At 33.7% G+C, this 25,959-nt stretch overlaps 1 protein-coding gene and 2 long non-coding RNA genes across 4 annotated transcripts in view; 1 reads left to right on the top strand and 2 right to left on the bottom strand.

Annotated features, from left to right (window-relative positions):
- LOC109830685 lies at positions 396-2,566 on the bottom strand. The gene is made up of 5 exons (XR_002244389.1): positions 2,286-2,566; positions 2,057-2,125; positions 1,914-1,964; positions 480-758; positions 396-429 (listed from the first exon to the last, which is right to left on the bottom strand). It is a non-coding gene; the product is annotated as an uncharacterized LOC109830685 (long non-coding RNA).
- Positions 2,588-6,291, bottom strand: LOC109830684. Of its 2 annotated transcripts, none has more exons than XR_002244387.1 (3): positions 6,010-6,291; positions 5,711-5,879; positions 2,588-3,020 (listed from the first exon to the last, which is right to left on the bottom strand). It is a non-coding gene; the product is annotated as an uncharacterized LOC109830684 (long non-coding RNA). The 2 variants fall into 2 exon arrangements; XR_002244388.1 differs by having other exon boundaries at positions 2,589-3,017.
- LOC109830683 (14 kDa zinc-binding protein) overlaps positions 15,786-25,959 on the top strand; it is a 16,239-nt gene continuing 6,065 nt past the window's right edge. The window contains exon 1 of the mRNA XM_020398030.1: positions 15,786-15,984. Coding sequence (XP_020253619.1) covers positions 15,917-15,984 — 68 coding nt within the window. The 5' untranslated portion in view covers positions 15,786-15,916. The remainder of the gene's footprint in view (positions 15,985-25,959) is intronic.

Raw genomic sequence — 25,959 nt, 5'->3', positions numbered from 1 at the left:
GGTTTTTAAGCTATTGCAGCGGTTTTGATTGAGCTATTGCGACAGTTTTCAAGCTACTGCAGCGGTTTTTTTAGATATTACAACAGTTTTAAAAGACCTAACGCAACAGTTTTAGTAAGCTAAAGCTATGGTTTTGATAGAGCTACGGCAACAGTTGGAGCTATTACAACAGTTTTAAAAGACCTAACGCAACGGTTTTAGTAGGCTATAAGTATGGTTTTGATAAAGCTACGACGACAGTTGGAGCTAATGCAACAGTTTTAAAAGACCTAACGCAACAGTTTGGATCGAGCTATCGCAACAGTTTGGATCGAGCTATCGCAGCGGTTTGGATCAAGCTATCGCAACGGTTTTAATCGAGCTATTGCAACTGCTCAATCGAAGTTGTTCTTGGTTTCCTACGTCAAAATAATTATAGTATTCAATTACCTGGACAATCTTTTTAAGAACATGGCAAAATAATTATAGTATTCAATTACCTGGACAATCTTTTTAAGAACATGGCCAAGTCAAATTTTAATACACAATATAAAAGTGATTATGTTGAGCATAATCAACCATAATGATAAGTGCCAACATACATCAGTATAGTATAAAAACTACAAAGTATTAAATCCACACTACCAACATTTCAACTCAGAAAATATCGTACCGAACTAACATTCAAACAATGTACATCAACATTTGATTACAAAACATGAAACTTCTGAAATTGGAAGGTGATATGTTGGCCTGCCAGATGATTAAAAGTCTCCCTCCTGACATTGGACACAAAAGTAAGTATAAATAATTACTATAGAGATAAACCAATGATAGAAGCAGAGAAACATTTACATGTATATACCGAATCAGACCCTGTCGTGATGTGCACTCAACATATGTGCCCGATACGAGTACACTGGCACTTGAAAACTAACTATAAAGAGTATTGGAGGGTTAAAGTGACAATCACCAACTTCAACTTAGTTCAGAACTATAGTGATTGGAATTTGGTGATACAACATCCAAACCTGAAGAGCTTAGCGCATGTTTTCAGCTTTAACTACAAGCCTCTGATCGAGTATGGCAATATCAGTGAGTGCTCATTTTTTCTCATGCTTTTATGTTCCAAATACTAAGATCGTTATTTTTTTCTGGCTGAGTTGTTCATTGCTAAAATGTATTGAAAGAAAAGAATCGATAGATATTTGGTGTTACCTTAGACATTTAGAAAAGTCTGTCCCAATTTCACTTCACATGTAAATTAATTTTGATTTTTCTTTGGATTAAATGAGTCATGTAGACTTCAGAGAATATGACAGCTTTCTCTTAAAGACTACAATACAATACATTTTTTATGACATACTCTATAAATTTAAAAATAGGATGCTTAGAAGAAAATGAACATTGTGCTAATCAAAATAACTGTCGACATTTAATAGTTCAAACTCTAAAACTCATCTAATTGCTTATTCTTTTGTACACGTGCGCACATTTGTTTTTTGTTGCAGTGCATTTCATGTACAGGACATGTCTAATGATAATTCATCTAATATGACATTCATCAAGTCATGGCTGATATTTGCATTATTGTTTCGATACTGTAAAATCAAATTACGAAACCGTCTTGCTACATGTCCGATGTTGTAATCAGTAAGAATAAATCCCTTGTACAAGTGCTAGAAAGAAAAGTTCAGTTAGGCAAATTAGATATTTCCAGAATATAAATGATATTGGAAATAAAGCTTCCAATTTAAGACAGAAATTTAGCTATCCTAATCGGTTTCAGAATTTGGGTTCAACTCGATATAGTTACAATTTCAAATAGCTTAAAAAAGGGACCAAATAGCAATTAAATAATTTGAAGGACTAATTTCAAATAGTTTGCATATGATACAAAAATTGATAAATATATCTGGGAGCAGAAACAATACCGATTCAATGGCATAGCAAGGGACCATCAAGATAACACCAACCAGAAACTTCTGCAAAAGATATTGGGGAATAATAAAATTGTGGAAAAAAAGATATTGCAATCATTCAAAATAAATAGCTTAACATAAAGGAAATAATCCACCTGCATCAAAACCTTCCATTTGAGTAAAATAGGTGGCTACAGATAGTGCATTTCTGCTGCCAGTTGTTCCTGTTGACAAGCATAATGTGCTAAATGAAATGAGAACACAAGGAAGAACTCTACCTCACAATGAAAAGAACACATCTCCAGTTTTTGCATAATTACATTATGACGCCAACTGATCGAGATGTTAACCAAATTAAAGTAAGAGAGGAGAACAAAAGCTTACTTCGCAGAACAACTTGTGAAACTGGAGAAAAAACTGATGAAAAAAGATATGCTTCTTACTCAAATAGCTGAGAGAGAACTATTTGAGTATCAATTATGCAAAGATTCACTACGATTCACTACACAAAGGAAACGTTCCAAACATTACGTACGAGTTTGCTCCTCCTTTGCGAAATGCATCTCACTTAGCATATATACGATTCGTTGTTCATGTATTGTTTGATGATCTTCCCCTTATTTCTTGTGAAAAACGATATGCTTCTTACTCACTACATCTTTTGCCTGAGGAAAAGATAAAAATTGATACAGAGAGAACCGAAATTAGCAGATATTTGTTCTCAACGTACTTAGTTTTTGCATTACAATATGCTGAACTTACTATATCATGCAATATGGTAAACCGGAAATCTCTCTAGAACACAAAGGAGAGCGAGAAGAAAGCAACGAGGAAAAAGAAGAAGTAACTGAAACGAGTCAAGAAAAAACTACAGAAACCAGTTCAAGAGCTAAGAAGGCTAAGAAATGTCGAAGTGTAAAAGGTACTTGCCTCTTCATGATCTAGAACACTAGCAGCCTCTTCAGGAAGTTTAGTACGCGCTTTAAACCTGTCAACAAAGCTTGGACTAACTGGACGTCCAGTTACTTCACTCAACATATCTGCAAATGTTTGAATCATACTTGTAGCTTGAGCTTCTTGTTGTCTCTTCATCTCCTCTTGTTGAGTGGCCACCACCTTCTTTGTTATATACATACATCTCAAGCATCAACAAATTTCATGAAGAAGAGAAGGCATATGCCAAACCAACAAACACAAATGCATTAACAGAACAAAAAGAGTGAGAAATCGGAGCAAGAGGTTATCAGAAGCGTGTAAGTAATGCTAACCAGTGCACAAGCGTCAACGCTAGAGTTTAAAACCAGAAACAGAAACTAAAAGACTTCCAGTATGTAGAATTTAGCCGCTTGGGCAGTGAACAAGCATTGCAGTATAATAGAGCACATTATAACAATATAACCACATATAAGAATTTCCAGTATAATAACCGACCCAAGTCCATAATCGAAGGTAAAAAAAATGTTGTTACCGCCATCCTCTACTAACATCAATATGAGTTCAATACATCATTTCAAATGGCTTGAAAGGATGTGATATTAGGACCATGCCAAAACAAACCAAGAGACAACTGGTTATGCAGACAAATGACAAACAAATAACATGATCTACAGAATACACACAAGGTTATTACCTACCACAAACGTCAAAGAAAAGACCCAAAATGATGAATTGAATTTTCAGCTGCTACAAACCAAATATCACTAATGTGATACTTTTCTCACTATATGTTGGTCAAATTTTACCTCACTTCTTAAACCCATATCAACCGGAAAAGGAAAAAAAGCCACTATAATGTTCGGAACTTTTCTGATTTCTACATATTTTTCGCTGGAACCAACAGCGTCATGACACTAAAAGGGCTTTACCTACTAAAACCTGCATAGCCTTTGTCCGAGAAGATGAACTATGTACCATTAATACACAGCACCAAGATGCATTCCGCTTTTCCCATAGTTTCAGAGTCCAAACAGTACACTCCAGTAAAAGACAAACCTAACTAACATCATATACTTCCCCAGAAATATGATGCCTTCATAAAAGCTTAACAAGGTGCAGGACTAACTAAAGGTGCAGTACTACAACCACACTTCAAAACTACGTTGTGTTAGGGTTCGTCGGACAATAAATTATCATGTTTTGAAGTGATACCACCTAACAAAACTGCTGAGCCACTTAATAGCATCAAGTGATCACCATATTACAAAAAAGAAATATGAGAGCTAGCAATTCTCTCAAATCACGAGACTTCAAAATGCTAGAGTTTGGATTTTCCCATCCTCTAGTCAATCTCAAGCTCTTGAATAAATAAGAAGCATAAAAGATGCTATTTTCACATTATGGCTACAAAAACACAATAGCTAGTTACTAACAAAGTGTCCATACCAAACATAAGAGTTACGATTGCTGCGCTATATTATCTCATTGACAAATTACCTTCTACTTTATCTGATAATAAACACTCACGTTATCCTAAACTCCCTAATCGTATCTCTATCTGGACTAATCACACCATTTATATTATACTCGCCTTGAAAGGAAGGGACTTTTAAACAGTTTAATATCACGAAGACAAAATTATTGACCTAAGATGGCATGTCTCACCGGTCTAACTTATTGAATTCATTTTTTAGTAGTCTAAAAGTGTCCGAAATAATCAAAGTCATAGGTGCTAGTCAGAGACTTGAATGTCCGAAATAATAACTCACTCAACATCATTGTGCAAATTACTGTCTTATTCAGGAAGTACAGAAAAGACACGTGCTAACATTTATCATCAAATAATCTAAATACCTTAAGAGCAAATCTAATCACAGATACAAACCCACTGAAATGATATAACAATAAATAATTATACACGACAAAATAACATATTATTCATCATGATGTACTTGCTATTTAGATACATTATTCACAATATTGTTGACATGCTCCATCATCAAATTCTTCATACTTACTGTTTCTTCTTTGATAACATGAGCTACCCCAAATCATTTTCATGTTCCAACTCTTAATAGTCTCTAATAAGAAGACAGTAAGAAAATAAAGATAGGAGGGAGAATAATCATTTTACATATAATAGGATATTTAGACATACAGATACAATCACCATGGATGAATTCCCTTTCCAAATTACCACATCTAATTGGTTCAGAAATGTCTCAAGTTCATTTCTAAAAAGAAAATTAATCCTAATACTAGTCAATGATATCAATAGGACTAAATATTCATCGATGTTATACTAGCCCAATTCTGCTTGAACACTAATGGCAATGAGGTGCATTTTCATTCTAGTATAAAATTACAATGAACTTCTACTCGTAGTAGTAATGCTGTTCCTGCTATTAGTTGGTGAACATAGCAGATTTACTCATCGACATGCATGTTCTTTTTTGTTCGGAAAATAATCATCAATGTGAGTATTGCAGATGATATAACAAAGATCTGTTCCATGAAAGAAGAAGGATGAAATTAAACGTTTTGTTAATTTCCAAATTTCCATGAAAAATGAACAGAAAATCCAAATTATAATTGGTGTATCAGATATCACAGAAACTTCACCAAACATATACATCCTTTTAAGTTAAAAGGGTCATATTACTTTAAAATTCAAACAAATTAAAACTAAGATATGAAATAGTTGCATTTATCTTATGGTTCTTCCAGACTCTCACCAAATCTTTCTTAACCTGGTAAAATCATTATACTCTTCTAATATGCATTCATAGTACACTGACAATATATAAAATAGAAAAAAAAAACAATAAAAAACGAGATCAGATAAATTGCATATCAAAGCTTCAAAGCATTACCAAGTTCAAAACAGAGGATTGATGCCAAGGGCACATCCCATAGTTGCACTTTTCTGCAGGCCACCAATCAAGAGTCACACATACGAAAGATCGATCGGTATTGGCAATGGTGGTCGCCCCCTCTATGTCTACAGTCACATTTACAGAATTGAATAGCACGGAGCTGAATCTAAAGTATACACAACATGAAAATTCAAATAAAAATATGTTCAATCGTCAAAAATTTACAGATAAATAAGATGCAAAAAGGGAAACGACAAGGTTGAATCTAAGAGTTCGGAGTGGAAGAGAAATCTGACCGAGTACCAGCTGAAACCCTAGAAATCTCCGGCGAGGACTGGGCTCGATTTCCGGCGAGGACTGGGCTCGAAGATGATATCAGAGAGGAGATAGGAGATGAGATCCACGATGAACACAGCGACGAATTCAGTGATCGATGAGATCGCCGATTTTAGGCCATGGCGGAATTTTTGAGAGAGAGAGACGAATTCAGCGACGGAATTTTTTGGCCATGGCGGCGGCGATTTTAGGGATTTGAGAGAGAGAGATTTCCTTTAAGCGGTGGCGTTTAAGCGGTGCGGTCAAACATGGGCTTTACTAAAGCTCAAAGGCCACTAATAATTATTAAGCCCAGGAACAATTATTAGGTCTATGGCAACAGTTTTCTATTAAATGTTGTATTAGACACTGAAAACCGTTACGATAGATCTCTAACGCAACAGTTAAAACCGTTGCGCCTTAACTGTTGCAATAGATCATTTATGTGGTAGTGTCTTGATTTAGTCATTTGTCATTTATATCTTTCGCTCGCAAGGACGTTGTCATATTTTTCCCAATTTGAATTTTTTGTGGGATGGACAATACACTTTTCCATTACTTAGGGAAAACTTGAGAATGTGAAGCACAAAAATTCATTATCATAAGGTTGGCAACTATATACCCTTGAAAAAAATCAGTACAACGTCTGTGGAAAACAGCGAGAGAAGACGGGCTTTTTAGGGCGCTGGTATGAGAGGTTTGTGTTCTCAATTGCAATGTTCTTTTATAGGCTTTCCTTCCCTTCATCTCCACCCACAAATTATTCACGTCAACTACAAATTAAGGCTATTTATTGCCCTAATTTAATTTACGTAATGAGCCTATTAGTTCTCTATTAATGGCCAATTATCACCCATTTACGTATGGGTATTTGGTTGATTAGGTGAACCCCACTAACAACGTTGATAACTAGCTTCGTTTGGATACCATGGTGTTTTCCTTGATGTGTTTTTGTTAAAAAACATCATGGTGTTGTGTTTTTTCCTTCAAATGTTTTCAAAACACCATGTTAAGTATTTTTGGTCAACACTATTTGACCATTATAACATTAGTATTAAACATATTATTAATATATTATATATTAATTATAATAAAATATATTGTAAATAAAATGTTATAATATTTAGTTTACATTATTATAGTATTATAAGTATTAAATGTAATGCAATATAATATTGTATAATGTATTATAATATAATATTGTACTTTAATGAGTTATATTATATTATAATTATTACATATTATTTTTAAATAATTATATATTAAATTATTTTGTTATATCAGTTTGTTATTGTTGTATATTATATTAATATTTTCATAATAATGTTATTTTATTATTAATATAACATTATACTATTATTAATATAATATAATATTATTATTTATATAATAATTTTTACTTTATAATAAATTATATTATTTATTACATAATATATTAATATTTTATATATTATATTACATTTACTATACAACATGTTATTATAATATTATTATAATATTGTTATGTTATTATTAAATATGTTGCTATTATATAATATTTAATAATTATTACTTTATTAAAATTTATTTATTAAAAAGTTAATAATATTATAGCAATTATACTATTGTACAGTATATTATTATATCATTATTATATTATTATTTATTATCAATAAATTTGTTATTGTTTTTTATTATTTTATTTATATTTTATTATTATTTAGTTATTATATTAACATATTAAATATTGGTATTTAGTATGTTATTATATTATTATATAAGATATTTTATTTATTATATTTTTATATTATTTAATATATGTTACTAATATATTAAGTTAACTATAATATATTATAGTATAATATAATATAATAAGCATGTGTATAATAACTCTATATTAATTATATTTAATATATTATATTAGATATTATATTAACACATTCATAAACTCAAAACCAAAACACCAAACTTAAAACACCTAAAAGGTGTTTTGAAATAAGTGTTGTGTTTTTGGTTTGAGGATGATTTAGCTCAAAAAACACAATGGTTTCCAAACGCATGGTGTTTTATTTTTGACAAAAACATCATGGAAAGAAGTAAAACACCATGGTATCCAAACGGAGATGTTTTAAGTTTGGGCCGTAGTTTTTGTCCAATGTGCAACTGGCCATGGATGTGGAAAGTTTTTATTTGGATTAATTTAAACTTCCACCATTAAAGAAAGAATAGTCGTGCGGATTGAGTTGATGGTCAGACTTACCAATTTCTTAATGAGAAGAACTTTTCTTATTAATCCTTAACATCTTTGACATTTTGATGTCAGTCTCTCCCATCACTAAAATTGCAACAGGTTTCCATTAAAAAAAAGGGCGATTAGGTCCCGAAATGCTAATATCTTCCTGTCACTATTCTTTGTTGGAGTGGTTATTTTAAAACAACTTACAAGAATTTGCACCTAAAGTAAATTTCACGATTTGGGGAGTAAACTTTGTAACAAATTAAGAATTTGCGTCTGATAACAGTTCAATGATTCGAGACATGACTATCAAAATATTAAAGATTTAAGGTACTAATACCAAAATAATACACTGGATCTTTTTTAACCCAATTTTCTGTATTTTGTGCTATAGTTTCTTAATTCCGATATTTTGGTGTAAATTAATTTCTAGATATATTTTTGGATTAGTTATTTTGTAAAACACCATAATAAAGAATTGAGGAAATAGAGAAACCGAGCATAAAAATAATTCAATATAAACATTTCGTATTTAAGAATGATTTTGGAAGAGGGTGGCCTTAAAATTAAGTCAAGGTAAGACTGTGCGCTTAGAAACAAAAAACCTGAAAAATGAAGACACATAGGAAAATAAGAAATCTCTAAAAAGTATAGACAATTTTTAGTTTTGACAAGTCAACTTAATCAATTTTTACATTTTGAAATTTTCTCAAAAATAAATTTCCTCAGCGAAAAATAGTTTTCAGTAGAGGGGTACTTTTTTGGGTTTTTACATCAAAATCACCTTAATTTTTACCTAAATTGATGGATACCACCTTTACTTTTTTTTTGATGAATACCACATTTACTTGCTAACAGGCTTTTAATGTCACACATATTCATATTTTCAGCCTAAAAACTATTTGACCTGACCATAATACCCTCCAACTTATTCACATGTAAAACACGTGTACCCTATTAACTCGCCCCACCCAACCCATGTAAAAGAAGGCACATGAATCTTTTGTGCCCTCTTCTTCTTCTTCCCTAAACTCAATCTTCCGACATTATATCGTGTCGACAACCAATATTCTAGATCTGTGTTCACTGAACCCCCTCTCCTCTTCTTCTTCTTTCATAAACCCCATCTTCGTTCTTGCTTACATTTCCCTAGTGTTTTGAGTGATATTGTTTCAGTTATCAATGGCTACTGAATATTCAACAGGTTCTTCATATTCTCATGGAAGATCCATGCACATTTTGTGTAAATGCAAATTGATAGCTTCAATGCTAACTTCGAAGACTGAAGCTAACACAGGGAGAAGATTTTTCAGTTGTCATTTCTCAAGTTCTTTAATTTGTTATGAAAGATGTAATTTTTTTTATGTAGTATGATGGTGAGGTTGTTGGGAGGCCAAGGGAAATGGTGAATAAGCTAATTGTTAAGAAGAAGAAAATAAAGGAAAAGCTTCTAGAGATGAGCAAGAAGATGGAAGAGATGGAAGAGGATCTGAAGGGGCTTGCAAATAAAAATAATCAACTGAAAACTGAAAATCTTTCAATGAAGAAGGAGATGTAAAAGATTAGTAGCAGAAATCCAAACTGTTTTTTGCATCCAATGTAATTGTTGTAATCGTGTTGCTTATGTTTATAATAGGTGATAAATAATAGAATGTACCCGGTATATTGTCATGAAAATACGACTTTGCATTAAAAAATGGGGGAAATTGAACTAAATTCATTGTTGTGTCTGCAGTTTTTTGTCACCATTTCATGTGTTTATGTCATTATCCACATAGAAACATATACAGAGCATGCAACTGATGGGAGATATGAGTGCATAAACTCATAGTTAATCGAAGATGAACACACACTTGCAGATGATCACGGTTTTACTCATAGATAGAGGTAAAGTAATCATGCACATAAACTTACTGATTTCACAAATACCACATTTACTTTAATATTTGTTATGGATACCACCTTTAATAATCTTAATGGATATATTTATCACCTTAACTTAAGATAATTTTGATATAAACCACCTGTTATGTTAAGTAATTCACAATTACCACCAAATATAAACAAAATATAGAATTTATAGAAAATACAACTCAAATAACAATTCTGGCATAATAATAGAATTATATGCATCGTTGTGAAGAAAATCATAAAAAAAAACTACATAATTTATACAAATAACCTTAACTTTTAGCTAATTTTATAGTTACCACCTTAAATGTTAACAATGAGTACATAAACCACCTTTTAAGTTCAAGTATATCACAGATACTACCTACAGTTAACAACATATAAGTTAAACTTTTACACATGTCACCATAAGTTTCCAAAACCATTGAGATAACCAAATTTTTCCACAAAAAATAAAAGGAATCAAAGGCTTCCGTGTAGGCTTTGCTATGTTTTTCCCCTTATTGCATTTGTTGTGTTGTCTTCCTCACTTATGGCACAGAAATGCAAACATTACCCCTATTTTTGACTCTGCTCATGTACTCATTTGGTGTTCCTTTTGCTAGAGTTGGTGAGTAACCTGCTGTGTAATCTTGTGTGGGTGTAAAGGCTTGTAAGAGATTGGTTGTTATCATAGAGGGAATCTGCAATTAAGACAAGAAAAATATAATGTATCATCAAGATAGAGACATATTATGTACATGACAATATTTATTCACCTGACCACTTTTATGAGGAGTTCCTGTGTTGAATTCTTATGGTCTCTCATGGCTAGTGCCCTATACAATGAAGATAGATACCTATTGTTGTCAAATTCAAGTTTAAAAAAAATAGAGAGTATACACACAAAATTAAATATATGTGAGATATCATGTGAGGAATGAGGACTATTAGATACATGACAATATTGGATTACCTGACCACTTTCATGGAGAGCTCCTGTGTTGGATTGTTGTGGCCTCTCTTGGGTAGTACCCTATATCATGAAGATGGATACTTATTATTGTCAAATTCAAGTTTTGACAAAAAATGGTTGAAAATACACAAAATTTAGAGACATACCCCTTGAGATAACTTTTTTGGCCTATCCCCTTTATTAGCTTAGGTTAAATTTTTACAAGTCTTCTTGTTGTTCTCCTTTTGTCCATAATTCCTACATCTACTATGCATTTTCTTTTCCTTTTCTCCCTTTAAGTGGATGTAGCTTGCTCTCCAATCTCTCTTCTTCTTCTTTACTTTGACCTCCCTGGTATAATTCTTATTTGAGGAGCACCTGGTTCAGGATATCCTGTCTTGAGCCATTGCTTCATACCAGGTAGAGGTGAGATATTCATGGCATAAGCTAGAATATAGGTCTTCTTTGTATATGCCTCATGCACAAAATCATCAACAGTCATGCCAATTTTAACTAGAGCTACAACTCCATGTATGCAAAGTAAGCCACTGAGTTGCCATTTGTTACATCCATATCTTTTTGTTCCCAGATTCACTATGTAGATATCATCTTCTTTATATGTCATTTTAAAATTTTTATTTCCTACAAAGTCAGTCTTACAGTGTCTTACCTCATGCTTAAGAAATTCAATTTTTTAAATGTCTTTGGCACTAGAAGCCTCTCCATCTTAGCAATGCTCTCTTGTTTGAGCATGAACCTCTTCATAAGCATCCTCCTAATGAACTCCATACATGTGAGAATAGGCTCGTCTCTTGCTTGAAAAATCATTTTGTTGAATGAGTCACACATATTATTCAACGAGCAATCTGACTTGATGCTTTCCTTGAATACATGCAAGCTCCAATGTGAAGGATCTTTAGCCATAAGATAGTTGTAAGCACCCTCATCCATGTACTTGATAATTTTCATTGTCTCATCAAAATTAATTTTTGTAGAAGCCCTACAAGCTCTACACATAGCATCTTTGAAAGACTTCCCAACAAATATTTGTTTAAAGTTGGCATATATATGCCTAGAACAAATTCTAACCTCAACAATAGGTACAACTATCCTCAAAGCTTCAATTAAGCCCTATACAAACATTAAAAGTTTGAGTGTATTAGCATAATGTTGGAAAAATATGCAAATATGTGACATATAAAGTTACAAATATATTATACAGTTTCTATGATTAACACCTTTCTATCCATCAAGTTACAGACCCTCTTGGTATCATTGTGCAAGTAGTAAAAATCATATCCTTTTTGTATTGCATGCAACTTAGGAGCTCTTATTAAAAGCTCATTGGAAGAAAATTTCAAACACAATACCAAGTCAACGGACATGTCAAAATCTTTATCCTCGTTGAATTCTAGATTTAGACTTCCTCATCAACAGAGCCTTGTAAACTCGCCAACTTTTTAGTCTCACCATCTAATTGTTCATCCACCTGAGATATATCATCAAACATCTCATTCATGTTCACCTTAGTTGTTGGTTGTGTTGTAGCCTCTACTTCTTCCTTTAACTCAACGTCCTCCTCATTGGCATCATCATAGTCAGCATCATTAAGATGAAACTCAAAATCCTCATCCTCATTCACCACATTTACATCCACAAGTCCCTCTTTGTCATCAATTTTAGCTTCCTCAGTGGCCTCATTTGCATCACCTAATCCTTCATCAGCACCCTCATCATCATGTTCATCATCATGACTATCACTAGCCCCATTGTCTTCATTATCATCACTAGCCCCATCATCTTTATCAATGCCCTATACAAAAAATTATAATTTTCAGATACCATATTACTTCTAAAAAATATCATACAGATACCACCTTAAACTAGCATAGACTATACAGATAACACGTCTACTCAATATATATTATATAGTTACCACATAATATCAAGTTATGTTATACAGATACCACCTAAAATCATAATATGTTATACATATACCACCTTATATTATATAAATTTACACAGATACCACCTAATATCAACTCATGGAATATAATCAACTTCAACAACAACAATTATGTTCAAAATATACAAATAAAGAATAATATACCTCATTATCATTATATTGAGCTTCCTCAGTTGCCTCATTGTCTTTATTGTTTTTATTGTCTTCATTCACAACTATACATAAAAATATAACAACCATCAGTATATAGGAGAATAAGTCTCATTATTTAGGAGAGTACTTAGGGATAAATACAATATGCTATTGGAGAGTATACCTCATTCTCATCATGTTTAGCTTCATTATTGTCTTGATTAGTATCCTCTACATTTGCATTGCTTGGGCCTGCCTCAGATGTAGTAGCATTATCATCATTTGGTGGTTCATTACGTGCTCCCTCTCTAAGATTAATATCAACCTCACCAGTATATTCTTCGACACTATGCACAATGTAAACAACAGTCCAATTGTTTTTTCCAAGAGAAGCAACCATCACATTGATGTCTCTATCATTAGCAATTTTTCTAATTCCTTGTGCTAAATTTTTTCCAGGAATCTTATAGAAGAGTTCTGCCACACTGTTCAATCTACAGTTCAATTGATCTTTTAGGATAGCCTCTAGCTCCCACTCTGACATTTCACCAACAATGTGATAATGTTTAGTAAAAACTTTACCAACCACATATTTCAATGATCCCCTATTCTTTTCAAATATCCCCCATGATAATACTCTACGACCATAAATTCATACACCCTAAAATTAAAAGAGAAATTACATTAAATACCCTGTTTACTTATCTTAGGTTAATCAATGTATGAATTGAAAAACCACTTCAATAAACTAAATAGCAAATCATTAACCTATACTTTGACATACTTTGCATTTAAGTACCCCCATTTAGTAAATGTGATGCTATTTAACTCAAATTACACAATTATTGCAAATTTCATAAGTAATTAAGCATCATAATGTACAGTTAAGTTAATCGTAGCAATCAAATTCTTTTACATGTTGCAGATCAACACAATGACCAATTTGCCAATAATTACTCAACATATAAACATAAATTAAACTAATATTCTCATTTTACACAATTATTTAAGCAACCAACTTTTCCAATTTAACTCATTTCTTGTTCATTTGTCAAAGCCCTAATCAACCCTAACCCTAATGCACGCGTAAAAATCAATTGACTACTTCTATCTACCAAAAACCCAATTCAAGTTCTCGCCCCAAACAAACCACATGCAATTGGAAAAGTTAAAATAACATTACCTTCACTTGAAGACTCAAACCCACCATAGTCGACAGTCCCAACAAGAATTCCTATTTCTAGACTAAGATGTCGGAGACCCACCTCCACACAAGCACAACCTTGAGATCCCACACCAAAATTAAGAGAATTTTGGGTTTTTTCCCCTTAAAAATAACGGGTATGAGATGGGGGAGAAAGAGCACGCTCAGACAGTAGAAGTTTTTTTGGTGAGAATTTAGGTGGGGTTCGATTATCAGTTTTGGTGGGGACCAAATATTAACCAGAGTTAATAGGTGAGTTAATATGGTACACATGTTTTACACAAAAGGGGGTTGGAGGGTATTATTGACAGGTTGCATAGTTTTTAGGTTTAAACTAAAATAGGTGTGACATTGAAAGTATGTTAGCAAGTAAATGTGGTATTCATCAAAATAAATAAATAAATAAATAAAAATAAAGGTGATATCCATTAATTTGGGTAAAAGTTAAGGTGGTTTTGATGTAAAAATGCTATTTTTTCATGAAAACAACCTTAAAAATAGGTCAAATCAATAGAAACCATCTTTGAAGTTTTTCTTTAATATGTAAACCATCTTATAAGTGTATTTAGTTTTCAATCAATCATTTTTTGTCAATTTCTACTCGACTAATGTCTTAAATATCCAAACTATCCTCATCAATTGCACATGCCTAACACGTGTTTCCTATCTATACATGTGTAAGTAATAAGAGTAGTTTGAATAATTAATATATTAATTAAATAGAATTTGATAAAACGTGGTTGGTTGAAAACTCAATGCACTAAATGTGGTTTAGCTTTTAAAAAACTTACAAGGTGGTTTTTATGGATTCCACCTGGGGGTGCATTTAGTCCGAATACGGCTTAGATATGATACCTACCATATTCATATCCACTTACCCATTTTGGATACGGATTCAGATACGGATATAACTCGGTAAGAAAAATTTATATCCATATTCACTAAAGTCGGATACATATAGGGATATATATATCCAGATATATAAGCGGACATGCATGCAGATACGAAACAGATATGAGAAAACTGGATGGCATTAAAGAAATATAGTTCATGTGATACAAAAGAATGATCATTATATCTAAAAAGATAAGATTAGATATCTTGATCATTAAAATTAACCTCAGATTTATAATCTAAGGACTAAAACTATAGTAACAATATGACTAGTATTTATTCGGATATTGTGGATATGGATATGGATATTTCACTACAAAATCATATTTATAGCTATATCCTATCAGTTATAGATTTGAGTAACTATATTCATATCTTAACAGATACAGTTATAAATTTCTCGGACACGGATACGGTTTAGCACCCATAATTTGGCCTATAAATATCACATTTAATGTACTCCGATGTAGTGGGCCGTGCTCATTTGAAACCCTTGCTGGGCTGGGGTCCAGGTTCAGACTAATGCCGGCCGCTTAAACATTTTCAGGCCATTTAGATCACCGCAGCTTCTCGAAGATATAAGCTTGGAGTTTTGAGCTCTCTTCTCATTCATCGCCTCGCCGTAGTTCCCAATGGCTTCTTCAGAGAAAGATGCAGCGCTCTCTGCTGCTGCTCCCACCGCCGACGATGCTCCCACCATGTAAATATTATTCTCATACGCTTTTCTTTTTTTTTATTTAAAAAATTTGGGTAGATTTGTTGTATCATTGGCTATTTCAAAAGCTTGTTTATTCTAGATATAATCCCACAATTGTACTATTATTTATTAGGGGACAAAAAACAAGAATGGGTTGAAAAGATCTTCGAACAATTTATCTATTGGATGAATGTTTGTTGACAACTCGTGAAGTGATGATGAATTTGGAGGGTTTTTGTAAAACCCATGAAAACAACCTTACCGTTCGTGCAATTTGTTAGATCATGAAAACTCTGATCTAACAAACAGCAGAATTGGAAAATGGAGGACAAATTATAAATAAAATTATTTGCATGACAAAAAGAAAAACAATAAATATCAAAAGAAGAAGAAAAAATCATTTAAATCTAGAAGCAGGGTCAAAAACATCCCAAAAGGCAAACAGGGGACTTGAGCAGGTCCTAGCAACCATGGTTTTGAAAGATGAAGATTTATTTATTTATTATATTGATTCTTTTCGTTCTCTGCCTCTCAAGGTGGTACCGCTACCACTGATGATTGTGCAAGAGATGATGCTAAGAAAGTGTTGTCATAAGTGCAACACAGTTGTATGGTTATGACCTAGAAGTTGCATAAGGATAAAATATGTTCCTTAACTTCATTTTGATAGGTTGAAATTGGGTCAATCCCTTTGTAAAATTTATTTATTTATTTATTTATTTGTTTATTTTGAGAAAAGGGATGGCGTTCAAAATAAACCCCAGCCGTCACGAAATCCCATTAAAGCTCAAGGTTGGTTATACATATGGTATAGCATGCAATCCCAACACCTCCAGATGCATACACCATCAAAGTAAAGCTTGTTACAAAAAAAAAAAAAAAAAAGAGGAGGCAGGCACTGAACCACCCACATATGAACAAACATCAAAACCACCATATTGGCCTCCAAACCAAGTATCTAAACACAGACTGAGCATTAGTTTATATATTACAAAAAACTTTATATCCCACTTGAATGAAACCGTGGTCTCCATCATCCAATTTGCAACACCATCAAGCTACTGCCTGCATCATCTGATCCTCCAATTCTTGAGTCTCCATCACCTGTTCTACTCAATGTTCTCTTCTTCTTCTTCTTCACATAGCATAAGGGCTCCTTGTACCTGGATGGAAGGTTGCCTATCCAAAAATTATAAAATTTGTTAATCTGATTGAGTACCTCCAATGCATGTCTTTTATTTCGTTTAAAAATATGCAAATTGTGTTCATGCCAAACATTCCACAACAGACAACTTATCATAACATCCCATTTCATGTTTTTGGTCCATGGAATACTCTCATTTTTCCGTGACCAAATCTGCTTCACATCCTGAAAGATGCATTAACCAACTGAAACTTATATTTCAAAGAATTCCATAGTGATGACACAAAACTACAATCAATGAAAATGTGGTTTAGTGTTTCATCTTCAGTTTCACATATCCCACTGTTTTTGTGAACACATATGTGTGCCTCTTAATCAAACTTTCTTTGGTACTTAATCCTGTGTTTATTGATCAACCAAATTAGAACTTGGAACTTTTAAGGGCATAGGAACCTTCCAAATTTTACTAAACTCATCTCTTATACCACCATCACTAAGAAAAATATACATAGATTTTATAGTAAAACATCCTTTATTATACAATCTCCATCTCCTAATATCTGGTGCTTCTAAATAATGCACATTATTAATTATACGAAGAAGGTCAGCGTATTTAAGCACAGTCTGGCCTTGAAGCTGTCTAACAAAAGATACCTCCCATTGCCAATCATCGTTCATTCTTCTTCTAAGAGATATTAGGCTTTACAGCAGAGGCATATAAATTAGGGACCCTGGATGCTAATGACCAATCCGTACACCATTTATCTAGCCAAAAAACCCCACCCCCACTGGTATTACTTAAAAGATATTCCAAATTACAAGTAGTATCTCTCCAAAATTTTGATCCTTTAGACTGTAAACTTTCCAAGCCATAACCTCCATCATAATAAGAGTGAGAAATCACTTGTTTCCACTGAACATCCTTATCTGAAAACCAAGTCCACAACCACTTAGTCAACAAAGCCTTATTCATGTTTCTTAAATCTAACAGACCTATCCCACCAAATTCTTTAGGTTTACATAACTCCCAAGTCACCAAATTAGAAACATCACTGATTTTATCATCTCTAGTCTAGAGATTTATTTTAGCCCTATCGATTCTATCACACAACCATTTAGGGAAGTGGAAAGTGGAAAATGGACATCCAAAATAATGGGATAGATGAAAGAACAAAATTTACTGAAGTTAACCTCCCATCCCTAGATAAACATTTCCCTTTCCACATATAATCTCTTATCAATCTTTTCAATCAATGGAAACCGGTAATCTTTTTTTAATTTATAAGACCTCAATGGTATACGAATATACTTGATAGGAAAAGATCAAGATTTACAAGTAAACATGGTGGCTATTTGCTATTGAGTATCCGCATTGTCCTCAAGCAAGACCACAGAGCCATTGTTGAAGTTAATTTTCAACCCTGACATCATCTGAAAATTGTATTACATCAACTTTAAAGCAGTTATATGCTTCTTATTATTCTTGCAGAAAACAAGTGCATGATTTGTATGCTGCAGACATAGAGTCGTCCTCCTTCCATTATCTGGAACCAAGACCCTGAACTAAACCATTGATCTCTACATTAGCAAGCATCCTAGCGAACATATTAGCTCCTAAAACAAATAACAAAGGAGACAAAGGATCCCCTTGTCTTACCGCTCTTTGAGGAACAATCCACTTGCTTGGAGAACCATTCAAGATAATAGCTGATTTGCCACCACATAAGCACTTTGTAATTCACCGAATCCAATTATCTCCAAATCCTTTTGCCTTGAGAACATCGAAAACAAAACCTAATCCAACATATCATAAGCTTTTGCATAATCTAGCTTCACTAACAAACCCCTTTTTCTTATTATAAAAACGATAATTTATTATTTCCTATGTAGTACACACTCCTTCCACCAACCCTTTATGAATCCTATTTGAACAGGATCTATGAGACTTCCAAGCTTTACATTCAATCTATTTGTGAATACCTTAGTTATTATTTTGTAAACCACATTTAACAAACTGATGGGTCTATAATTCCCAACCTCCTCAGCCTCAATTTTCTTGGGTAACAGTACCACATTTGCATAATTAAATCTCTCTATCTCCAACTTTTCTTCATAAAATTCCTTAAGCACCTTTCACAAGTCCTCGTTAATGATCGCCCAATATTTTAGAAAAAGGCGAAAAATCATCAGGTTATGGAGCCTTGTTGATGAGGACATCCAAACGCGTGCACGAGATTTTTGCCGAGTTTATCAGCGCAGGAGACGCTGTGTCTTAGCCTTACATCGAATCCCTACGATGTGGTTTTGATATTTTATGTTTAGTAGTTATTTTTAGCTTTAGTAAATTAGATTTAAATTTTGAATTGTGGTTTAGATTTGATAGTTATTTAGTTTTGATATTTGTTGGATTGTGAGAGATTTGATTGATTGTGAGAGATCGCTAAATCTGTAATTGCTCTATAAAAAGCACTCTGTAATCAGAATTTTAGTTAATGAAGATTTTGAGAAATTAATTGCAATTACCTATGTGCTTGAACGTGTGGAACGTGGGTGTGAAACCTTAGTCCGCTCCCCTGTTCCTTCTCCTGTTCAAGCAGTTGTCGCCCTCCCCTCTCTCCACCTCCACCGTCCCATCTCCGACGGCTTCGACAAAATGCCCCACTCTCTGTCGCGTTCTATTCCGCCCCATTGCCATTCTCAGCCACCAAGATCATCGTCGTTCCTCATCCTCCAACGTCGCTCGTCCTCTCTTCCCTCATATCGAAAGTCACACCGAAGAGACCTTTTGGAGTTGGTTCTCTTTGATCAGATCTGTCCAGTTCACCTGGATCTGATCTAGTTTTGGGGACTGAGTTCACTTGGATCAGACCCACTTGATCAGACCCGATACTAGTCAGTTGGATCTGATTTTCAAATAAGATCTAACTCACACTTGTTCAGACCCGTTTGGAGTCCAGTTCGAGTCCGGTTCGAATCCGCTTCGAACCCCGACTCCGCGACCCATTGGTGCATGGTCGATCCTGAAGCCGAAAACGCCCAGTTCGTGTATGATCCAGAGATAGGCGTGGTTGATTTACAGCTCTCTTAGTGGTTCGATTATCAGCCATTCGAGACCGTAGTTGGATACATTGAGCGCGTGACTCCTAAGATTGTCGAGATCGTGGAGAGCCGTTTGGGATCAACTCGTAGCACCGACGCTTCTATCCAGACACGCAGCTTCATCTCAGTTACATAGCTCTTGGAGGAGAACTTCCACCACTCAGATTTGGTATTGTCACACCGCCTCCAGAGGTCCCTCCCGTCAAACGAGTTCAACTCGACAAAGGTTTAGTTTTCTTTCGACCTAGTTTTTCCGGAACCGCTATTGCATGAATGTTACTATCAATATTAATTGTGATGTATTCTGTTTGATTTAGTGAGTGAGTTATTCCGTTGCTAAGTATATCTGCAAATTTATATATTACGAGTCGAACTTTATTAAGAGAACAAATCATTACATTTATTATCTGAATAATTTACAAAGATCTAAACTTAGTACATTTACAACTTTTGTTTAAAAACCATCTGGAGCTTCACTTTATTCTCAAGCTTCCTGCCTAGATCGATCGCTGATTTGGTGAAACATTGTTATCGCTGTTATCCATACCTACATACACATTATTTCACATCACTTGTTCTCATTCATATCAAATATAACTTTTTTTAATCCCACATAGAGAGAAAGGTGACTCTAAGTCCTCAGCTTCCCAATCAAACTGAGAGAACAATCTCTGCCAATCATCTTCACATCTTTTGATCACTTTTCTACCAATTTTTTTTATAATGACTATGAAAAACTTTTACCATTCGCTCTTCTGAACTAATCTCCACCCCATTATCTATATCATTTTTCGTAGTATGAAAAAACTCACTATTTTTATCTCCCTGTTTAAGCCAATTTACTTTACATCTTTGGTTCCACATAATCTCCTCTTGAACTAAAATATTATCCATTTGCTATAATTCCTTTTCCCCTTCTCTGCATTTGTTAACTGTCTATTTTCTTCAGTCACATCCATTTCTAACATATCCTTTAAAATCTTAGCTTTAGTCTCTCTAATGCTATAAAAGTTGTTCTTAGCCCATATTCTCAACTTTTTCCTAACAAAACTCAGTTTTCCAATGAAGTTGCCTGCAGCTAAGTTACACGTAGGATGAGCCAATCACCATGACTAGACTAGATTTCTTTCAAATTATCTTCTTGCAACAACACTTATTCAAATCTAAAAATTTTCTTGCAAACCGCTGCATTTTTTGCTTCTAAGCACAAAGGAATATGATTAGAAAGATGACTAGCACACCTATTTTAGTTAGATAAAGTATATTTATTTTCCCATTCCACATTAAACAGGATCCTACGTAACCTAGCCATAGAAGGACACTCCCTTTTATTATTCCATGTAAATTTTCTCCCTTTTAGTGGTGTATCAATCATCTCAAGCTCATTTACAATATCAATAAACTCTCCCATGTCTTTAATATGGTCTCTTTTCCCTTTCCTATCACACTGATTTTTAGTAACATTAAAATCTCCTGCAATCATTCATGCTCCAGAACACAGTTTAAATATTCTTTAATTACTCCCTGAAATCTTGCCTCTCTTTATGATAGTGAGGACCATAAATAGATGTTAACATCCATTTCAAACCATCATTTCTATTTTGTAATTCCACTAATAAAGTGTACACTCCAACTCTTACATTCAACTTTTTCGACTTGTGTTCAGACCAACAAATTAACATTCCTCTAGCAGAGCCTACAACTAGTTGACACACTCAGTCTTTTAACCAATTACCATCTAATTTCTTCAAAATACTATCAATAACTACTTCTAGCTTTGTTTCTTGAAAACACACAATATCAAATCTATTTAACTTACAAAAGTCATTCACCCCAAATTTTTTACTACCTAAACCCTAACCTCTCACATTTCAAGAGCAAACAATTGTTATTCTTTTCCAAAAAATTTACACACCATCACACATAACACACAGGAACTACCTCAAAGAGAGCATACCCTCTCCCTCGCCAAATTTATAATGTAATCAAAAGCATTAAGAGCATGATTAGAATTATATATCACAACACACTGATTAGAAATATGAATTATTTGTCCATCACTTAGATTTTCGAATAAAACAGGAACAAAAGTAATACCAATAAATGGAGACATACCTAAAGTTCTGCCAATAAGATTTGTCACATCCTATGTTACCTGGGTACTTCTATCAAGAAGCCGTACCCGTACCCGACACTTACCTATACCCAAACTTCATGGGCCTCCTTGGATATATGCATATATTTACCCAGACATTTACGCAATTACTTGATATATATTTTGATTTAAAATACTTGTACGCTTCTTGGACATATATCCTACCATTCATGTTCATTTCTTGAAACTCGCTAGATATGGATCCGGTTTTTTAAGATCATATCTAAGTTAAAAAGTATGATTTAAAAGAGTGGTTTGAGTGTCTAGTTAAAAAAAAGAGCATTTTCCAAAGTATAATAATCAACATAATAAGATAAACTTAAAAATATGATAGGAATTTAAATTTAAATAGCTCATAATTCAGAAAATAATAATGATCTCATGTAACTTATTAATCTCAATATATAAATGTAGCTGTGTCCCCATACCCTATATTTCACAAATTTGTCGTGTCTCGTACCTGTACCCACAACCGCATCAGCACCCGTGCCCGTTTTCATGCAACTTAGGTCCCATCAGAAGAAGCAATTCCAAAATCCATTTTTTCCATCTTAGCTGAAGCCTTGTCAATTATAGGAAACTGTTATAAAGATTGATTTCTTTGACTTCTTCTAACCAATGCAATCCTTTTCTTAGCATTCAACTACCTCATCATTTTGCCTACCATATATGACTATAGCACTCTCAGCTGATACACCCTCTTTATTAGAAATATCTTTTTTATCACAAGCTTTTAAATCCCACATATTTTCCAACATTATCATCTTCTCTTCTCTTATAAGAGCATTAACATTCTCATTCTCCACACTTATGTCACCCTGTTTCTTTTCTGGCATAAAATCTTCCTCTTCTGTCAGTTCTACCTTTTGAGTTTCTTTCTATAAAAACTCCACCCCTTTTACAACTCGTGAAGGTTATCCTACTTATTAATTTTCCATCACTAAAAACTCCACACCCTTCATAACGTTTGAAGACTCTCCTATCATCCCTTCAATAACCGTTTTATTATTCACAACTCTAACTTTTTCCTTTTGAGAATTTTCAACACTCTCATTTCTTGTTCATCTTTTTTATCACTTTTTTTTTTCTGAATGCCACAATCTATAATTTTCTGTAGTTTGACACCCCACAGAGAGTTTGTCATTGGATCCTAGGGTTGACTCCTCAAATCATTCTTAACTTTCCAATGACCCCCACCAGACAAGTTGCCAAATGACACAGATTTACTATCAGAAGAACTCTTACTATATTGATATATTTCCTCAACTGTTCCTAAATCAGTCTTCATGAAGCTAGAGGCCACATTGATTTTTTCTTTACCTCTATTCTTTGTTATAGGCCCCAAAATAGAAACAATCTTAACTTTCAAAGCATGATAACATTTGTTGTAGAACACGGTTAGAGTTTTGAGAATGTTACTAACCTCAGCACATTCAACTAACAAAATAGCTTTCACCATTTTTTTTACCAGATTTTGTGGAATCATCAATCTCTATCAAGTCAGTGAAGTGTCTAATAGAACTTGAGAATGCTTCCCAGTTCCATAGAAAATGAGGCACATCACTAATTTTTATCTACACTCTTTGATTTCTTACTTCAGTTACAGCTCTTTCCTAAAAACTCCATTGTCTCACTTTCAATGTTGCAGATCCCAGACATAGAACTTCTCTCTTTACCATATCTAGCAAACATTGAATAGGAGAACTCTCTTTACCATATCTAGCAAACATTGAATAGGAGAACTCTCTTTACCATATCTAGTAAACATTGAATAGGAGCAATTTTAACTTAAAAAATCCATATTAAAAAGGGGACCCTAATGTCTGAGTCAGAAAAGGATCACAGGATCTAAAATTTCCCTCCAAATATCTAACTGAGACATCCTTGCCTTCTAACACTGAGACAACCATTTAACTTTTAAAATTTTCACATACAGATTCAAGGAACAAAGAAGATTCTAATACAACTTCAGAAACAAAATCACCTTCAACCTCCTCCTGAGTTTTCAATTTCTTCTTTAATGGTTGATCCTCTACAACAGTCATCCTTCCTTTAAATTTCCTCTCTTCTCTCAAAGGAGGAAAATCACCAATATTTCTTCTAGGAGCACCATGATCTCTATGATCTTGGAAAAACTCCTGTCGTGATCTATTACCCCTAAAATAACTAGAACCCATAAAGCCCTTATCAACTCTGGTATTCTGAGAATTCCAGTTGCCTTGATATCGATGACCCCAAATTGTCTCGACCCTTGAAAACCTCCTTCATCATGTCGATAACCACCAACATTGAACTGCTGAACTCTTCCATTATCTCTGCAAGTGTAGCAAACTCTCCAAAGCCTCGATTTTTCTCCTCCAGAGTCACGATGTTGTTTGATTGTTGTAGGAGATGAACAGAACCTCACCTCATGCCAAAAACCTTTGCAAATGTAGTAAACTTGTGTTTTTGCAAGATTTCTCCAAATGATCCTCAGATCCGCACCTAAAACAAAGACGTATGTGCTTGATTTCTTCAAGAGAAAGAGGAATATTTTTGGGGCTATTTAGGTTTGAAACCCTAATTCAATCCTTATCATCCTTATCATTACAATTACTTTCCAATTCCTCAGCTGAGCGACGAGAAGTGTGCGATCCCACCATCCTTTTGATCGAACGGCTGAAAACTTTCTTCTCCTTCAGATTGGGCCTAGGGTTTCGAATGGGCTTAGAGTTTCTAGTGGGCTGAAAACTTGAATTGAGCTGAGAAAACAAAGCCCTACTCTGAATGGGCCTCTTAGCATCAATCAACCCTCCGTTAAAAACTTGAAAATCTCGATTTGTAGATTCCCCAAATATTTCTACCAACAAAACTCACTAGATCAGTTGCCATTAACTCAGAAAGATCAAAGAAAATGAAAGAACCAAACCAAGATCAAGAATTAGAACTCAAACCTCACAAAACAAGATCAAAATTAAATCTTGATTTTGGCAAGAAAATCACCCTAGGATCGCCCAAGTGAGATTGATATAAATTGATTTATTCCTCCAGTATTGATGGACCCTGAGTCCCTTTGTATATTGGGTGAATCCATTTGTTTTTGTTTTTTTTTTCTTTTCCTGACATCTATTATCATACTTTTGCTGTGTGTGGATTGTCTACCATTGTATCCTTCTTCTACATCTACATTTCCTCAATAAGTTTACATGCACTCTATGACTGTCCTCTTGTAGTACAAGAAGAAAGTTGTAAAATGACAATATTAATTGTAACGAAGAGCATAGAACAAATAAACATTTTGTTCCAGCTGAGATAGAAGGAAAGGAAGCTGTAAAATTCACAGTGATGTTATTCTTTCCTTAATAGGCTGTAAAATTCATCATACTAAACTCTATCGCCATCTCCAAGGACTTGATGCATGGTAATCAGATTTCTCAATATGTATACCTGTTGAAAGGTTGCTTCTGTTTACCAAATGAAACTGTATGGTACTATATAATATAAACTTTTACATCATAAGGGAATTTGAAAAAAAAAGTCCTATACCCTTGCCTAATTAGGCTATTTATTATATCATGATTCATATTATGCTTTGGTTAAT

The sequence above is a fragment of the Asparagus officinalis genome, chromosome 2 (genome assembly GCF_001876935.1).
Source record: "Asparagus officinalis chromosome 2, Aspof.V1, whole genome shotgun sequence".
Taxonomy (NCBI): domain Eukaryota; kingdom Viridiplantae; phylum Streptophyta; class Magnoliopsida; order Asparagales; family Asparagaceae; genus Asparagus; species Asparagus officinalis.
The sequence above is the reverse complement of the archived record's forward strand: the minus strand, read 5'-3'. Positions and strand labels throughout refer to the sequence as shown.